Source organism: Delphinapterus leucas, chromosome 7 (assembly GCF_059928025.1).
Source record: "Delphinapterus leucas isolate spDelLeu-1000000601 "Yukka" chromosome 7, BTC_Dleu_Yukka2, whole genome shotgun sequence".
Taxonomy (NCBI): Eukaryota; Metazoa; Chordata; class Mammalia; order Artiodactyla; family Monodontidae; genus Delphinapterus; species Delphinapterus leucas.
Genome location: NC_143135.1, coordinates 50,182,675 through 50,199,413, shown reverse-complemented (window position 1 = coordinate 50,199,413; position 16,739 = coordinate 50,182,675). Strand labels below are relative to the sequence as shown.

Below are 16,739 nucleotides of genomic sequence, written 5' to 3'. Positions count from 1 at the left end.
CATGCTCTTTCCTCCCCTGCAAAGCCCTTCCCTGTACCTTTTCCATCTCTACCAGCCCATTTCCCTTCTCTGCCACGGCCCAGCCAGAGGGCTGCTAGGAGGCCTGCTCTGTAGATCCCCGGCACTAAGGAGGATCCAGTTTTCAGAAAAGGTGTCTGGGTCTTGGTAGCCTCCCTCAGGGATGGGTCTGTCCACGAGAAGAACCCTGGGCTGGGAGCTGGGACAACATGGCTGCAATCACAATCTCATGCACTCTCTCTGGGCCTCAGTCTACGCTTCTGCGTGGTGATAAGATGGGACAGTGTGATGTCTGAGGGATGGTCCCACTATGAACCCTGAGGGCTGCAAGGGGGCTTCAGGGCTGGAGGGAGAGAATCCTGGAGGGCTGCCTGGGTGAGAGGCTTCCTGGAAGGCTTCGCCTCGCTCTTCTTGCTGCCCCGATCTCCCAGCCTATTGCAGCCCCCAGCCCTGCCGCCTTCCGCTCCTCATTGGGTCTCCTGCCGTCCTAAAGCCTCTGACTATTCGCTGCTGAGCGCAGTGAAATCTGGGGCCTTTCGGGCTGCAGCGGAGATACCGCCCACACCGGCCCCAGCTGTCTGTCTCCTTCTGCTACCGTGTGGGGGGCCCAGGGCCCAACCTCGAGAAATTTCTTCCTCAGAGCTGACCTGGTCACCAATCACTGCAGAATCTGTCTGTCCCTCTGATTTGTCTCAAGGGACACAGAGAACAGTCTTTTCCCATCTCTGGAGTCTCACATTCTGGGAGAGGGAGCGGGAGCGAGAGAGGAGGGTCCGGGGTCCTGCCCTGAATCATAATTAGTCTCCAAGAGAGATGAAAGGGTGAGAGTGAGGTTGAGGCCCCCGGAGTGGGAGGCGGCTCAGTCAAGAGGAGGGGTCCCCACCTAAGAAGGGGTTCAGAGGAGTGGAAGAGGGCCTGGCACTCTTTCCAGGCCATTGACTCTACTCTCCACTAAGCAAATAGTTGTTAAAGGGACGGAACTGTCATAAAGTCCACACCCGTTCCATCTCCCCACTTTGTGCCCATCTGTCTTTATCTTCGCTGGGGCAGCCACGACCACCCAGGCACCCAGGGCTGAGTCACTAGCCTTCAGTCTGGGGAGCGGGCCCTGGGCTTTGGCTGGGCCGACCCCAGCATCAAGGTTCACCCCCCAACATCAGCCTGGCAGGGGAGGGGGCCTTCAGGAGGGGAGAGGAGGCAGAGCAGGGGCTCTGAGTTGAGGAGAAGTCATAAGGGATGTGAGCAGTAGATGACGCCCCCAGCCCCAACTGGGTGGGGGAGACACAGCCTCGGAGTCCCCTCCCCGTTCCGATATCTTTGAAACCTCTAGGGGGACAGCAGTTCTGGGAAGGGTGAGGCAGAGGAAAAGGGCTCATATAGGAGTGGGTTGAGGTGAGCATGGCCTGGTGCCAGGGTGTGGGGACTCCTGAGGATGGAGGATCCTTGGAGGCCCCAGTGCTTGGTGGAAGATCAGACCCAGTCAAGGTTGACCTGCCCCAGCCCAGCCTCTCCTCTGCTGTCCAGGGACCGCTGAGACTATGGGGCCCTCACTGAGACCCGGTTTCTGTCTCTCAGATTCTCCCTCTCCAGTGAGAGTTTTACTCAGCAGCCAGCATGATCAGCCTGAAACTGAACCTGACCTTCACCTTTTCCTGCTCAAGTCCCTCTCAGGGCTCCCACTGTCCTCAGGATCAAGCCCAGCTCCTCAGGGCCCTGGCTGTCTCCAGCCTTGTTCCCTGTTGTCTGGCCACAGCAGCCTCCTTCCTGTTGGATCATCCAGCAGACACACATTCTTTCTTTCCTCTGAGCCTTTGCCCATGCAGTTCCCTCTGCCTGCACATCCTTTCCTGTCTGCTCTGCTTGTCCTCTAGGACTCAACTCAGGCATCTCCTCCTCCAGGAAGCCTTCCCTGACCCCACTTCTGTCCTGCACCTGGGTAGGCTGGGGCCCACTCTTCCTTCCTTTCTCAGAGCCCTTGTCCCTGCACTCAAGTGTGGGTCTGTACATCATTCCCCGCACGACACCACTCCTCCTCTTCTTAGTCCTCAGTAAGGAACCTGACCCAGAAGGACTCTGGAATAAATAACCACTCTGTGGAATGACTTTAAGTAGAATGTTCCCATAAGTATTTTAGTTGAGAACACTTGCCCTGGCTCTGGTTGGGGGGAATGGATTTAAGGGACCCGACAGGAGGCAGGAGGCGAGGGGAGAGGCTGCTGCAGGTTCAGGGGAGAGGTATCTCTGTTTGAGCTGGGCAGTGGCTTGGGAATGGAGAGCAGGGGACAGTTATGAGAGATGCATGGGAGGTGACTCATCCATTGGATGGGGGAGGTGAGAAGAGGGAGGCAGCTAGGACAGTTTGTGGACAAGCCGCAGGGGACCCGGTGGATGCTTGTGCTACTTCGGGGGAAGTGGTGGAGACGATAAGTTCCAGTCGGGCCTTGGGGCCTCTGGCAACTTCAGGGACACCCAGGGCAGGCCTCCAGGAGGCCTTTGGGTATCTGGGGTCTAGAGCTTAAGAGATGGGGGGGCTGGAGAGTCATGAGGCCATGAGCACAGAGGAGTTCTGTGCAGAAGAGAAGAAAGGCTGAGGGCAATTCCTTCATCAGGGTCCCGGGAGGAGGAGGGGAGAGGCCAAGGCAGCCCACGGTCTGGGGGTGGGAAGAGAGGAGTCAAGGGTTAGTGAGATGTAGCTGCAGCGCTTACTGACCAGCAGCGCAGGGACCAGCGCCACCTTGTGGCTGCCCAGTAACCAGATTGTCCAAGGCCAAGTGACTGGGTGGGGTCCACTAGAAGGGGTTTGGCTGAAGGTCAATAAGGCCAGCCCCCTGCCTCCACGAAGCCGCAGCCTTTATCGACTTAGTCACCAGGAAATGTGGCTGCTGTTGCCTCCTGCCACCCTAGCTCCCTATTCCTTCCTAGGGTGATTGGCACAGTTGGACAGCTCAGAACTGGAGCCCAGCCCTCCAGGAGCCTAAAGGTTTAGGTGTGAGGGCTGGAAGGTGGGAGACACCACTGGTTATTGTAGGTTCTGAACCAAGGAGCCAGGAGTGAACCGGCTGGGTTCAGAATGTTGCGTGACCTTGACTGAGGCATTTAACCTCTTTGGTCCTCGATTTCTCTAGCTGCTGTGACCTCCTGATCTGGTGACTTGCAGGCTGTCCCCTTTCTTTTCCTCACTTGACCTTTGCTGGGCTACCCTGAGTGACCCCACGTGCACACACCAGAGTCCTAGGCCCCCAAGCCTCTCTTCTCTCCAGGCCAGGCAGTTCCTACAAACACAATTAAGTGGAGGCAGCATGAGGGATGAAGAACCCAGGACAATTAATCATTAGGGAGTGGCATTTGGTGAAAAATCAGGCACTTAATTAAGCAGGAAGAGCCAGAGGCGGGGATGGGGTGGGAGTGGGGGGTGGGATGTGTGGTGAGACCAGAGAGAAACTCATTCTTCTTCCTACTGCAGCCTCCCCTGTCTCAGTTCCCACCTCCCCCTGCCCCCCCATCACACCTATGCCCTTTGCCTCCTCGACATTCATGCCAGTCCCTGTTGGAGGCTCAACCCCCTCAGGTCTTTAGGAAGACTCAAGTGTACTGGTCAGGAGTATGGGCTCTGGTGCCAAATGCCTGGGTTCAAATCCTGGCTCTACCACTTACTAGCTGTGGGACCTTGGACAGGTTACTTAACCACTCAGCACCCTAGTTTCTCCACCTGAAAAATGGAAATGATGGTAATATTTAATCCACAGGATCACTGCGAATTCTGAGTTCATCTGTGTAAGTTGCTTGGACGTGCATTGCCCAGTAAACTCCTGGAGTCCCCGTCCTGTGCCAACACCAAAACGTGCTCCAAAATGCTTTCCTGAGGATACTGATGCTTAGGATTCTACTCTCTTCACGCTAGTTCTCCCTGGGGGGCTCAGAGAGGTTAGGTCACTTGCCCAAGATCACGTAGTAGCTGTGGCAGGATTTAACCCAGACAGCCTAGCTCTGAGCCTTGGCTTTACTTGCTCTGGGGGATTTGTGAGAGATCCTGAAGGTGCCTTTCCCATATCTACCAGCAGGAGGCACCAGAGGCCAGACTGTAGCTGCCTGCTTCTCTACATGGGGAGGGGAGAGTTAGGGTCCGAGACTTTTATTTTTGCCCTCCTCATATCCACCCTGCAGTGGGTCAACTTGTCCAGATCCTCTCAGATGTGCAGGGTTCAGCCCACTGTGTGTCCCCAGGCTGGGGCCTGTTCCTCTTTGATCCAGGGACTGAGAGGTAGAATCATATCCTCTTTTCAGAGAGGCTGTGATCTCCCGGAAGCGGCTGGGCTGCAATGGACTGGGCCCCTCGGACATGCCTGGGAAGCCCTTGGCCAGGCTGGTGGCTCCACTGGCTCCTGACACCCAAGGTAAGGGCTGGGAGCTGGGCAGGGGCAGGGAGGGACTGTGGCCCCTGTCCCTGTCTGCATCTCTCCGTCTCCTTCTTTCTCTTGCTCTGTGTCTCTAGCACACCTGCCATCTAATTCTCTCTCTGTTGTGCTATTAACCTCTCTGAGCCTCAATTTCCTGATCTGTAAAATGGGAACAACAGAACCTACCTTGATGGGGTGTTGCTTGTGCTGGTTGTTAGATGGGCTGTAGTTGTCATGCTCTCTCTGTCACTGTCTGTTTTTCTTTCTCTTCCTCTCCATGCCCCCTGTCCGCCATGTCTCTCTGTCTCGTGTCTCAGTCTCTCTAGGTCTCTGTCCTCTGTCTCGATGTGGAAAGTGCACAAGACTGGGAGTCAGGAGACCTGACTTGCTGTGTAATCTTGGGCAAGTCACTTCCCCTTTCTGGACCTCAGTTTCCCAATCTGTAAAATAGGGGTGCTCAGCCTTACCTGCCTCCCTCCGTCCCAAGGTTGCTGGGAGGATCACGAGAAAGTTGTCAAGTGAGGGGGTTTCCTTCTATGCAGGGGTCGTTGCTGTGGTCATTGTTTTCACTGCCTCAAGACCCATCTCTCTGTCTCTCCGGGTCTCTGGGTCTCTCTGTGTCTCTGTCCTGGCCTCTGTCTGTCTGTGTCTTTGTCTCCCTCCCTGGGTCCTGGCTCAGTATCTCTGAGCCTCACTGGCCCCGCAGGACCACCTCATTGCCCTCTCCCCCTCAGTGCTGGTCATACCGCTGGTGGACAAGGAGGCCGGGGCTGTGGCAGCAGTCATCTTGGTAAGAGCAGTTGTGGGTAGGATGGGGGAGAGGAGAGCAGGGGAGGGAGCAAGGGAGAGAGCACTGGATGGAGCCCCACTGGTGTGTGTGTGTGTGTGTGTGTGTGTGTGTGTGTTGAGAGTAGCATGCTGGGCTGGAGCTGGGGAAAATGGGGATCTGGGAGGAGCCTGGGAGGAGCCCTCTGCCCCACCTTGAATGGGCAGAATGAAGCCGCGGGCCCAGTCAGCAACTTGCGGAAGGATGTACAAGCCCCATCTGGACTCTTACCACCACGGAGCCCTTGAAACAGCCCTGACCCTACTTGCTCTTTGGTATCCTCCAGGATGGGTTGGGGGCAGTGTCCCAAGAGGGCACGAATGCAGCGAGGTGGGAAAGGACTGAGGAGGGATGGACAGATATGACACCGACAGAGCCAGTGTGGGAAAGTCAGTCAGAGATTGGGGTCGCTGGAGCTAGGCGGCTTGAGGAGAGAAGGCCCATGGGGCAGGGCTCCTGGGAAGGCACCCAGCCCCAGCCAGACCTATGTCCGAGGCTGGGACAGACGCCAGGCAACGGGGCGGGCTTCCTGAGGTGGGTGACAGAGGGGCAGGGGCCTCAGCTGGAAGGGGGGGAACCCTAAGTGGGGGGAGTTGGGCGGGCAATTGGGCCAGGGCGCCCCCCTGCTGCTCTCTCGCGGAGCTCCCCGCTTTGGGCTCCCCCGTGGGGTTGGCCGAGCTTTGCGGAGTCCGAGTTCTGAGGTTCTTCCAGTCTCTCCTCCCGTGTGGAAGTGGGCGCTCAAAATCTTTGTCCAGTCCTGAGAACCGAAGGGTTAGCGCCCCCAAATCGCCCTCACTGGGGATCGACTTCCGCGGAGGCGGCCGCCACCCCAAGCAGGGGCGCGGACAGATAAATGAGCCGGTCTCGGTGCGCCCGCGGCGTGGGCGGGGGGGGGGGGGGACTCCTCCCAACCTCATTAAAACGGAATTAAAGGTTTCCGAGGCGCCTGACCTTTCCCCAGCTGCTGGCGGGGGAGGGCGGGGGGCGTGGGGGGCGGCCGCGGGGAGAGGAGGGGAAGGAAGGGATACTTACTTGGCTTGGTCTCCTCGGCGCCCCATCTGCCTGATTGAGGGGGATGCGGCCCCCTTGGTTTCTCCCGAAAGCTGCTCCCCCACCCCCAGCTTCTGTTCCCTGAAGGGAACGGATCTGCTGTTGGCACCGCGTTCTCAGCGCAGCTTCGCTCCCTCTTTTGGTCCCAGTCTGTACCAGAGCAGGTGGCTTGGAGGAGGACTGCATTCGTGCCCTCACTGTGCAGAGGTGCGCCGTGGTAGGCAGTGACTTGGTCGCCCACCTCTGTTGACGGAAAGGGGTCTGGGGGTGCCAGGTTCCTAGAAGGACTTCCTGTGCTGGGGCTGCGAGGGCTGGGTCAGCAAGGAAGCAGCCCCTGCAATGGGAAGATGCTTGGAAGGTTGTCTTGTGGGCAGGAGGATGGTCGTTGTGACCATTGTTCACCGTGGCTGAGGTCTGGCTGGGAGTCCAGGCTTCAGCCTTCTCCTGGGGGTAGGAAAGGCGTGTGTGTGTTGGGAAGAGGAAGGGTCTGATCAGTTGAACTTACCCCACCCTAGCAAAACTCTGCTCTGGGCCCTGTCCCAGGACAGGTGCTGGGGCAGAGAGAGGAGTCGGACCCATTTCTGCCTTCTAGAAGCTCAGTCTGGGGGAAGGCAGGGTCACCTTCAGACCACCACTGGCCAAATGAAAGAATGCAGCCAGCAGGAGCTCTAGTGGCAGAGGCTGGAGCACCAGGAGGTGCCTCACAGCGCAGACAGCATTTGAGTGGGACTTTGGGACACAGGTAGGGGGTGAACAGGCAGAGAAGAAGGAGACGGATATTCTCAGCAGAGGGCCCAGCATGAGCAGAGGCAGGGTGGTGGAGTGCTGGGGGAAGAGTGTGATCCCGGCAAGGCTGAGAAGGGGGGTGCATGCTGGTGAGCAAGATGCTACCTGTGGCTTTGGCTGCCAAGAGAAGCTCCCGATTACTGTCCCCTCACCTTCTCAAATACCCTGGGCAGTGAAGAGCTCTTGAAAGGTATTTGGATTGTTTGCCATCTGCCTCTCCTCCAAGCCTGAGCCTTCCTACTCAAGTAGAAATGTTCTTCTGAGGGACACCCCCTCCCCGGTGCACACACATCTGATGGATCCCGTCCTGCTGCTCCACCCCCATGCTCCTGGGGCCACAGGATCTCACATCCTCTGAGAGGCAGCATAGGCAGCCCCAAACCTCCCAGCTGTTGCCAGATCCTGAGGACTGAGGGCCTAGAGGGGGAAAGGGGGTGCCACAGGACAGATCTCTTGGGAGGGCTGACTCACCAGCTCCTTCCTCAACAAGCCCCATTCCTCTCTCTGGGTCTCTGCTCTTGTATTCATCATCCCTCCATCCATCCACTCACCCAGCCATCAATTGAAAGCATATTTCTTGAGCACCACCAGGCACTGTGCACTGGTGCTTCAAACACAGCAGCAATGACCGAGACAGACCAGATGGGCCCTGCTTTCACAGACCGTACAGTCTGGAGGGGTGGGCATGCTGGACATTAAACAAGTGAACAAAATAAAGAGAGAATTGCAAATGATGGCAAGTGCTAGCAAGGAAACCAGCAGGCCCTGCAAGGACTGTTGGGGCCTGATAGAGATGGGGTCAGCGGAGGGCTCTCTGAGGAATATGCTGCCCTGTGCAGGGCTGCCTGGCTGAGCTCTGGGACTCTGCAGCTCACAGTTCAAGGTGCCTTAATTGCAGATTCTTCGTGTGGAAAGAGTCTTTGGCTCTGTTTTTCAATTATGGGATAATAAGTCCCTCTGAGGAGCAGGCAGCCCTTCGTCTCAGGCATTTGATGTGTGATTTGCGCCCACTCTTCCCCCGAGCTGTGCCAGCACACCAGATCCTTACATGGGGGTGTGGTGTCCATTAGCCACGGTGAACTTGGTGAGGGTGGGGGGTGGGAGCTGTGCTGGGCTTTCAACCTTCTCTGCAGCTCCAGTGCCCACTCTTGAGTGCTCCCACTGGGCCCCAGACCCACCCCCTGGTTAGCAAGAGTAGGTGCAAGAGTATGTTCTGTTGGTTAGAAGGGAGCCGTGTGTGTGCTGGTGATTGTGTTTGCATATCGGTTGGGGGTGCGGGCAGAAGCGTGTGCATGGCTCTCAGGTATGTGAACTCAAGTATCCTGTTTACAGGTATGAATGTGCACGTGTGGATGGCAGTCACTGTGGGTGTGGGTGTGTGGATGTCTTCGAGTCTGTGACTGCACTGTGTGTGTGTCTATGTGTGTGCAGGTGCGCACATGCCTGAGTATCTCTATGGGACAGTGAATGTATGAGTGTGTGTGTGTGTGTGTTGGGGGGCGCTAAAGGTCTCCATGAAGTGTGTAGTGTGTTTGTGCACATGCTGGGTAGGGATGGGCTGAGGCAGCCCAGGAGTGTGTGCACAGAGAGGTACGTCCAGTGGGTGGAGGAGGACTCCATGATTCCTTCCTTCCCTCCAACCCTCTGAGGCTCTCATTCAGTCTCCCAGCTCTGTACTGGGACCAGGCTATTTTGCCAGCCCAGGAAGTCCACAGCCCTAGAGAGGTCCCAACTTTCCCTTTTCCTGAGAGATGAGTCCAGGTGGAAAGAACAAGAAGGATGTCCTCCCCCATCTACTAACAGTAAAATGCCCACGTTTCTGTAAACCATATGCAAATGAACCATGCTCCCAGCGCCTTTCAACAACCTGTCTTATAGGAGTCATAGATGGAGCTTCATCCAGAGCTTAACCTTCAAACCACCCTTGGCGGCCCAGCCCTCTTCCAGGTCTTCCTGCCTCCAGTCTTGCTCCCCGCAACTCCCCCTACCTTGTAGACCATGGTCCACAGATGCTAAAGCCTGCTGTGGGTCCCCAGTACAATCAAGCTGAAGTCCAATTCCTTAGACTTGCACCCGCCCTGTGGTACCATGGACCACACCACTGCCCGGGTCCTCAGCTCCCCATACCACCTACTACCCAGCACTGCCAGGACAGCCTCCCGCCTGCAATGTCGCCTCCGGGCTCTGCTTGTCTTCCCAGTTCTGGAAGGCCCCCAGGTGCCTCCCCCTCTGAGCTCCCACAGCCTATAAGTTCCCATCCACTCAATCTGCCCTCTCCTTCTTCCTCAGGTATGAAGTTCTGCACCCCCTTCATCACATCCACCACTCCATCCCACCCCAGCCAGACTGTGAGCTTCCTGAGCACCTGCTGGTCTCCTCCTCTCCATCTGCTCCTGGCAGGGGACTTAGAGCAGAGGCGGGCAGGGGCTGCTGAGTGGGGAGGGAGGATGAAGGAGGGGACCCCAGTGCAAGCACTGTGGTGAGCCCTGCAGGTGGTGAGCAGCTCTGAGTAGGTGCCCAGGAAGCTGGTGACGCAGGTGGGGAGGCTTGCTGGCAGGGCCTGCAGTGCTCCCCCCTTCATTTTCCTCACCAAGCACCCAAGCAGGGCTGGGAGAAGGGACTTCACAGAGCATGAAAGATGGGCTGAGGGGATTCCAGGTGACTGACACAGGGAAGTTGGAGAGGGACAGGGTGATGGGTGTGATGATGAGAAGGGATCTGGAGAAGGGAAGGTGTGGGCAGAGAAGGGGAGGGAGTGGGTGGTGCTGTCCCAACTCTGCCACTTTCTGTTCTGTGACCTTGGGCAAGTCACTCAAACTTTCTGGGCCTTGGTTCATCTGCAAGGTGGAAGCTTGCCTTACTTGTTGGTGAGAATCACATGCAAGGCAAAGCACCTTATCACTCCATTCATTCATTCCTTCATTCATCCTCCCAAGTTCTTTAGGCACAGCAGATGCATCATAAACGGTGGACCTCTTCCCCTACCCCAGACTTAGGGGCAGCTCAAATCCCAACTCAGAAAGAATGGAGCTGGGAGGCTGAGGCTAATACCACTGATTCCATAATCAGGGCCTGAAGGGCTCCATAGACTGAGAGATGGAGAGGGGTCCAGGGTCACCCCGTTTCCCTCACTATACACCTGGATTGTGCTGTAGATGGAACAGTAGTTGAAAAGGCAAAGATCAGCAAAGTTCCACTTCTTTGGATTAGCCCTCGAAGGCTTCCTGGAAGAGGGGATTTTCCTGAAGCCATCTGCTTGGTCAGAGGATGGGCTTATTGAGGCCCACAGACTGGAGTGTGTATGTGTTGGTGGGGACAGGTGTGTGCCGGGCATGGGGAGGGCACTCTGGTAGAGACAAGAGGCTAGGGGAGGTAGGTCACAGCTGGTCCCCTTGTCACTCCCCTCCAGGTGCACTGTGGTCAGCTGAGTGACAGTGAGGAGTGGAGCCTGCAAGCCGTGGAGAAGCATGTGAGTGGGGGTAGGGCCGGGGTAGGATGAGGGCTGCTGAAGACCCTCATCACAACTGATGGGAAGATGATCTGGCCCGGGAGATGGACAGACCTGGGTTCCAGTCCACTACCTCTGGGCTGTGTGACCTGGAGCAAGTCACCTAACCTCTCTGAGCCTCAGTTTCACATCTGAGAATGAGGATAAGGATAGCACTGACCTACTGAGGGTACTGGTGAAATAAGGGGAGTCAAATATTTTAATACTTAGGAAGGACTATCTACATAATGATATTGAGGCTCTTCCTGGAGATTTTATGATTTTGTGACTTTAACAAGAACTTACGACTCCCCATGGGTGCTAGAGACGGAGAAATCTGACCCTGTTCTGCCTTTTAAGAGTCTGGGGGCTAGGCGTGGAGACAAACCCTGTACTTAACCTGATCATGGACCGAGGGGCACTCTGGGGGCAGTGGGAGTCCACAGGAGGGTGGAGCGCTGAGGGATGAGTTGTTTGGGACGCGGGTGGGGGGTGAGGGCCATGGGCACCGCAGGCAGAGGGAAGGGCTCGAGCAAAGGGCGATAAAGGTGAGGCGTGTGGCTTGCTGACCGCTCTGCCCGTCCCAGACCCTGGTGGCCCTGAAGAGGGTCCAGGCCCTGCAGCAGCGTGGGCCCAGCGCGGCCCCGGAAGCGGTCCAGAATACTCCAGAGGGGGCGGCGGGAGACCAGAAGGGTGGGGTTCCGTACACAGACCAAGACCGAAAGATCCTGCAGCTTTGCGGTGAGGACCCGGCTGGGGCAGGTCCTTGGGGGCGGGGAAGGGCGGGGTCGAACCTGGAAGGGAGGGGCCCATGGGTGGGCGGGGCCTGAGGGTGGCGCGCACCCTTGGGGGATTCTGTGGGCCCTCTCTCTCTGACCCGCGCCCCGCCATTGCAGGGGAACTCTACGACCTGGATGCCTCTTCCTTGCAGCTCAAAGTCCTCCAATACGTGAGTCCCTGTGCCCCTCCTGGGACCAAGGTCCCTGTGAGCCGTCCATCTCAGTTCAGAGTCCCGTGTCCTGCCCCTCTTCTCTTCCCCACCTACCCGAGGAACCTCAAAAAGGCCAGAGGGTGGGGAGTGGGTTTGCTCCCAGATCCACGGTCAGCCTCTCGCTGTGTCCCTCCCTCTCAGCTGCAGCAGGAGACCCAGGCGTCCCGCTGCTGCCTCCTGCTGGTATCTGAGGACAGTCTCCAGCTTTCCTGTAAGGTGAGGGCCCAGGTCCACTGTGGAGCAGGGCGAGGGACCGGGGTCTCTGAGAGGAAAAACCCTGCCCATCCTTAACCAGTCCACCTCGCTCTGCCCATCAGGTGATTGGAGATAAAGTGCTGGAGGAAGAAATCAGCTTTCCGGTGAGTCCCGCACCCCCCTGTGTGGGAGTCTGCAGAAGCAGTTAAAGTCGTCTAGGCTCTCCTGGGATCTGCCCAGAGAGATTGGGATCTGCTAGAATCTCTTGGAATCTGATGGAATTATCTGGATCTTGAGGTCTACTTAGAAATGTTGTGAGAGATCACAACCTCTCATGATCAGGAGCCATTAGGAGAAATCTCTCACAGTCTACAGAAAGACTCACCTGCGACCATTTCACTTCTGTTGGAGTATTTCTGGATTTGGCTCTCTTAGAATCTGTTAAGATCAGTGAGAATCCTTGGATTCTGCTTTCCTTTCTCCTAGTTAGGGAAGACCCTCAAGTCCTCCATAGGAGATTCTGGTCAAGAGCCTACTCCCCCACCCTCACCCCACCCTCACTCCTCAGTGTTGACTCCATCCACAGTTTGGACTGACTGAAGAGGTAGTTGAAACTTCCAGACTTGGGGAGGGGGAAGAGGTCTGACATCGCCTGATCTTGGGAAGAGCTGGGCCCTGACTGGCTCTCCTCACTCCCCCAGTTGACGATGGGACGACTGGGCCAGGTGGTGGAAGACAAGAAGTCTATCCAGCTGAAAGATCTCACCTCTGTAAGCCATGGCCTGGCTGGACTGGCGGGGAGCCAAGGGGAGAGCCCACTGCCCAGTCCCCAGGGCCAGAGTCTCTGGGCCAGGGCAGCCTAGGAATGGGGGGAGACAAGACCCCACCGCATGTCATAGCATTTCCCACCCTGCATGAGCCCTTCAGCCCCTCCTGTTGCAGAGTGTGGTGGAGGGCGGGGGAAGGAAGCATATTTCCTCCTTCCCTGCCCTGACTTGCCTCCCCCTTGCCTCCCCTTTGCAGGAGGATGTGCAACAGCTGCAAAGCATGTTGGGCTTCGAGGTGCAGGCCATGCTCTGTGTCCCTGTCATCAGCCGGGCCACTGACCAGGTGGTGGCCTTGGCCTGCACCTTCAACAAGCTTGGAGGAGACTTGTGAGTCTGGGTGGAGTGATGTGGATCAGGAGATGGAGCTGAGAGGCCAGGCGGGGCTCGACTAGGGTAACAGCGCGGGAAGGGTACTGGGAAGGGAGTACTTACTATTCCAGCAGCGGTAGGTTGAATGGTTTGTCTGTGCAAGAGACTGTGAGATTATGGGAGCGATAGACCCTTGCCGCTGCTCCATTTTGACTTTGTAAAATCATGTTGCGGTCCAGGCGAGTTCCCCTTCTCTTTGCCCACTTCCTGCAGTTTGGATTATCCACTTTTTGCTACTGGCCTTTCCCCCACTTGGCATCCTTTGTTTTGGCATTTCTGCTGGGAACTGCCTGATGGAGGAGCGATGAGCTCTAGAATGGGTGAATTCTCTGGGACCCGCAGAGCATCACCGACCCAGTGGACAGTGACTCAGGGAATAGGCATGGGGGCTGGGCTAAGCTGAGGGTCCTTAGAGGCATTGACAGGGCAGCTGTAGGAATCGTGTGAAACAGAGGGGTAAGCAGGACACACGGTCAGGTAAACAAGCTTAGTCCGTATCTCAAGAACTGAGGTCAGATTTGAGGCCTAGAAGTCGTATCATAGATTTCATGTCCCACACCAACTCATTAATTGGTAGCAGCTGCCTGAAGCATTGTATTAGTTTAGTGAGAAACAGTGCTGTGATCGATCAGCCGTGTCTGTCCTGGGTGCAGCTTTAGAATGTGAATGCTGCCACACTTGGTCCAGCAGGCCTAGCAGTAGGGTGTAGTAGGCAGGTGAGGGGTTGCATTCTGATTCCAGGATGCAGAGAGATGCTGTCAAGATGCTTGGCCCCTGCGGCCCAAGCAAGCAGGCTGGGTTTGAGGGCTCGGACCTCCTGCAGGAAGTGGAGACTGGAGATGTTGGGACTAGAGAGTGTCAGAAGCCCAGGGATGGGGCCTGCAGGGGTGGGGCAGAGATCTGGGTGTCAGAGATCTGAGTAGCAGGACCTGCCAGCATGGAGCTCTATTGGCAGTTGGATGGGCCTGGGAAAATAAAGACAGGGACAAGGCAGAACCTGCTGAGGCAGCGGGGATGTAGGATCTGTGTCATTTGTCCCATCCTAGTGGTGGGAGCATTTGTGCCATTCAATAAACACACATTGAGTACCTACTGTGTCTGGCCCTATGCTCCCAGAGGGGAGGGTCCAGCAGGGTTTGTGACCTCTGGCTGCTGGCTGTAGCCTTGGGTTCTGAGGTGGCCCTGGACCTGGAGGAGAGGTGGTATCAGAAGGGAAACAAGATGGGGACTTGGTGACAGCCCTGAGGCCCAGGGCAGGGGCAAGGTCATCTCTGGGTTCCACATATTTAAGGGAGTGAGTGCTGAACAACTGCATGAGCCAAGGTGGTGCTCAGCTCAGAGCAGACACTGCAGAGAAGCTGCCTGGAGCCCAGAGAAAAGGGACTCCAGAATCCCTTTAGCTGGGAGTGCGATGGGGCGGGTGGCAGGGGCAGAGGTACAGTTACGACATTTAGCAAACACTTTCCAAATATCTCCCCTGTACCAGGCTCTGTATTAGGGGATGATACAGTCATGGTCCCTGCCTTCAAGACTTGATGTTTATTTTTAGGGCGTAGAGGGAGGAGGGTGGGAAAGGTATTCCAGGCAGAGCGAACAGTGTGGGAAAAAGCATGAAGGTGTGAAAGAGCCTGAGGTTTTCTCAGAACGATGAGGATCTTACTGTGGCTGAAGCTGAGAGACGCCCATAGAAGAGGGGAGAGAGGTGGGTGGGACTAGATGGAGAGGGCTCAAATGCCACGAGAAGGAAGGTGGGCAGACAGACACAGGGTGGTGGGGATTGGGGTCTGGATCCAAATCACTGGACAGCGAGCACGCGTGGAGGATACCCCGGCAGAGAGGAGCACTGAAGGCAGCCCCCAAATGGGGAAGGGACTAGGCGGGGAAATCTGGGGGCTGAGAAATGGTCAGAATCTCTGAGGAATGCTGCATCTCCCCATGATCCCCATCTGGAGAGGCTTACCCACGTCCCCAGCCCAGGTCCCACCTCCAGCTTGGTCCATCCAGTCCCACCAAGCTCCCTGGTGACAAATCATCTGGTGACCCCACTGAATGACCTCCTCAGGATTTGGGGCTGATCTTGTCCATTGTGAGCCAGCTCCATGAATCTGATGGGCACTGCCCTGCCCACAGCACCATAGGACTTGTGGAGGCACCAAATCGGGGCCTGCAAAGTGCAGGGAGGAGGGTAGGACAGTGACAGGAGCTGGAAAAGACAGGGCAGTGCCACCGCCCCTCCCTGAGGCTGGAGGGGCCCCTGGAGAAGAGCAGGAGAACACCCAGCCCCAGTCTGAGGGAGGAGACTCAACCTCAGTCTGGGTAAGTCTAAAGTCAGAGGAGGGAGACATGGCTCTGGCTTCAAGAAGCAATAGCCTGAGGAAGAAAACACATTTTGGTCAGAGGAGGATTAGAACTCCCCCCCCCCGCCCCCGCTCAGGAGCCCCCAGTCTGAGGGGGAAGCTGGCCCAAGCCACCTGTGCGGTGAGCAGCCCCAGCAGAGGAGTGAGTTTGCTGGTGGATTTCCAAGTGGGCTTCCTGGAGGAACGGAAGTAAGGCAGAATGGGGCAAGCAGCCTGTGGTCTGTCCCTCGCCGGTGACCCCCGCCACCCCACCCTGCCAGATTCACAGACCAGGATGAGCGTGTGATCCAGCACTGCTTTCACTACACCAGCACGGTCCTCACCAGCACCCTGGCCTTCCAGAAGGAGCAGAAGCTCAAGTGTGAGTGCCAGGTGAGTGGTGCCTCTCTCGGAGACCACGTTGCCCAGCTCTCAGCTCCAGCGAGTCAGCCACAAGGGAAAAGCCCATGTCTTTGGGGGCTGGTGGCAGGGAGACTACCTATGCTCTGGCGGCCTCTTAAAGAGGGAGGACAGGGCTCCCCTGGTGGCGCGGTGGTTGAGAGCCCGCCTGCCGATGCAGGGGACACGGGTTCGTGCCCCCGTCCGGGAAGATCCCACATGCCGCGGAGCGGCTGGGCCCGTGAGCCATGGCCGCTGAGCCTGCGCGTCCGGAGGCTCCGCAACAGGAGAGGCCACAACAGTGAGAGACCCGCGTACCGCCAAAAAAAAAAAAAAAAAAAAAGAGGGAGGACAGTAGCTCTTCAAGACGGCACCTCTGGCTGCAGGCACTGTATGCGATCGCCCTCTAGTGTTCAGATTGGACATCACCGCAACAGCTGGGTGGCTAGAGCTGGAGGTGCATTGCGCACCTCAGACTCAGGATGTCTGTGCACCCTCACTGGGGCTATTCCTCCCACTCCTTCACTTAGTAGCCAAATGATATAATTAGACTCTGCCAGCCTCCAGTCTGTCCAGAGAGCCCTAGGGGAGGAATGAGAAGACCCTGGAGCTGATGGAGGCAGGAGGCTGGAGAGGGTGACCCCCTGCAACCTGATTCCCTGTGATTTCTATTTTCTCCATTCCAGGCTCTTCTCCAAGTGGCAAAGAACCTCTTCACTCACCTGGGTGAGTGCACTGCCCTCCTTCATACCTGGCTGTGGGGTGGGAGTGGGGGGGTGGCATTTTGAGGAGGGGAGGTGGGCGGGCTTGGCCTCAGCACTCCGGCCTGGTCTCACCACTGTTCCCCATGCTTCTTGCTCCCACAGATGACGTCTCTGTGCTGCTCCAGGAGATCATCACAGAGGCCAGAAACCTCAGCAATGCTGAGATGTGAGTGAACCCGCCCGGGGGTGGGGCGAGAGAGGCCTTGGGCCTCAGTAGTGACCTCTTCTTTCCTCCGCTCTTTTTTTCCCCTCCATTGTCTTCTTGTGGGACCCCATCACGTTTTCTGTGATTCT

General features: G+C 57.0%; 1 protein-coding gene across 15 annotated transcripts in view; it reads left to right on the top strand.

Annotated features, from left to right (window-relative positions):
* The window catches only part of PDE2A (phosphodiesterase 2A), a 118,923-nt gene that overhangs the window by 71,554 nt on the left and 30,630 nt on the right, over nucleotides 1–16,739 (top strand). For 6 of the 15 annotated variants that reach the window (XM_089915280.1, XM_089915283.1, XM_089915284.1 and 3 more), the window contains 11 exons: nucleotides 4,303–4,412; nucleotides 9,367–9,425; nucleotides 10,487–10,546; nucleotides 11,152–11,305; nucleotides 11,461–11,771; nucleotides 11,873–11,914; nucleotides 12,452–12,520; nucleotides 12,774–12,904; nucleotides 15,564–15,675; nucleotides 16,368–16,407; nucleotides 16,548–16,611. In XM_089915280.1, coding sequence (XP_089771406.1) covers nucleotides 4,303–4,412; nucleotides 9,367–9,425; nucleotides 10,487–10,546; nucleotides 11,152–11,305; nucleotides 11,461–11,771; nucleotides 11,873–11,914; nucleotides 12,452–12,520; nucleotides 12,774–12,904; nucleotides 15,564–15,675; nucleotides 16,368–16,407; nucleotides 16,548–16,611 — 1,152 coding nt within the window. Of the gene's footprint in view, nucleotides 1–4,302; nucleotides 4,413–5,149; nucleotides 5,206–9,366; nucleotides 9,426–9,567; nucleotides 10,397–10,486; nucleotides 10,547–11,151; nucleotides 11,306–11,460; nucleotides 11,772–11,872; nucleotides 11,915–12,451; nucleotides 12,521–12,773; nucleotides 12,905–15,563; nucleotides 15,676–16,367; nucleotides 16,408–16,547; nucleotides 16,612–16,739 lie in introns of those variants that run through there. The other 9 variants (XM_030760533.2, XM_089915282.1, XM_089915286.1 and 6 more) reach the window with 7 other exon arrangements.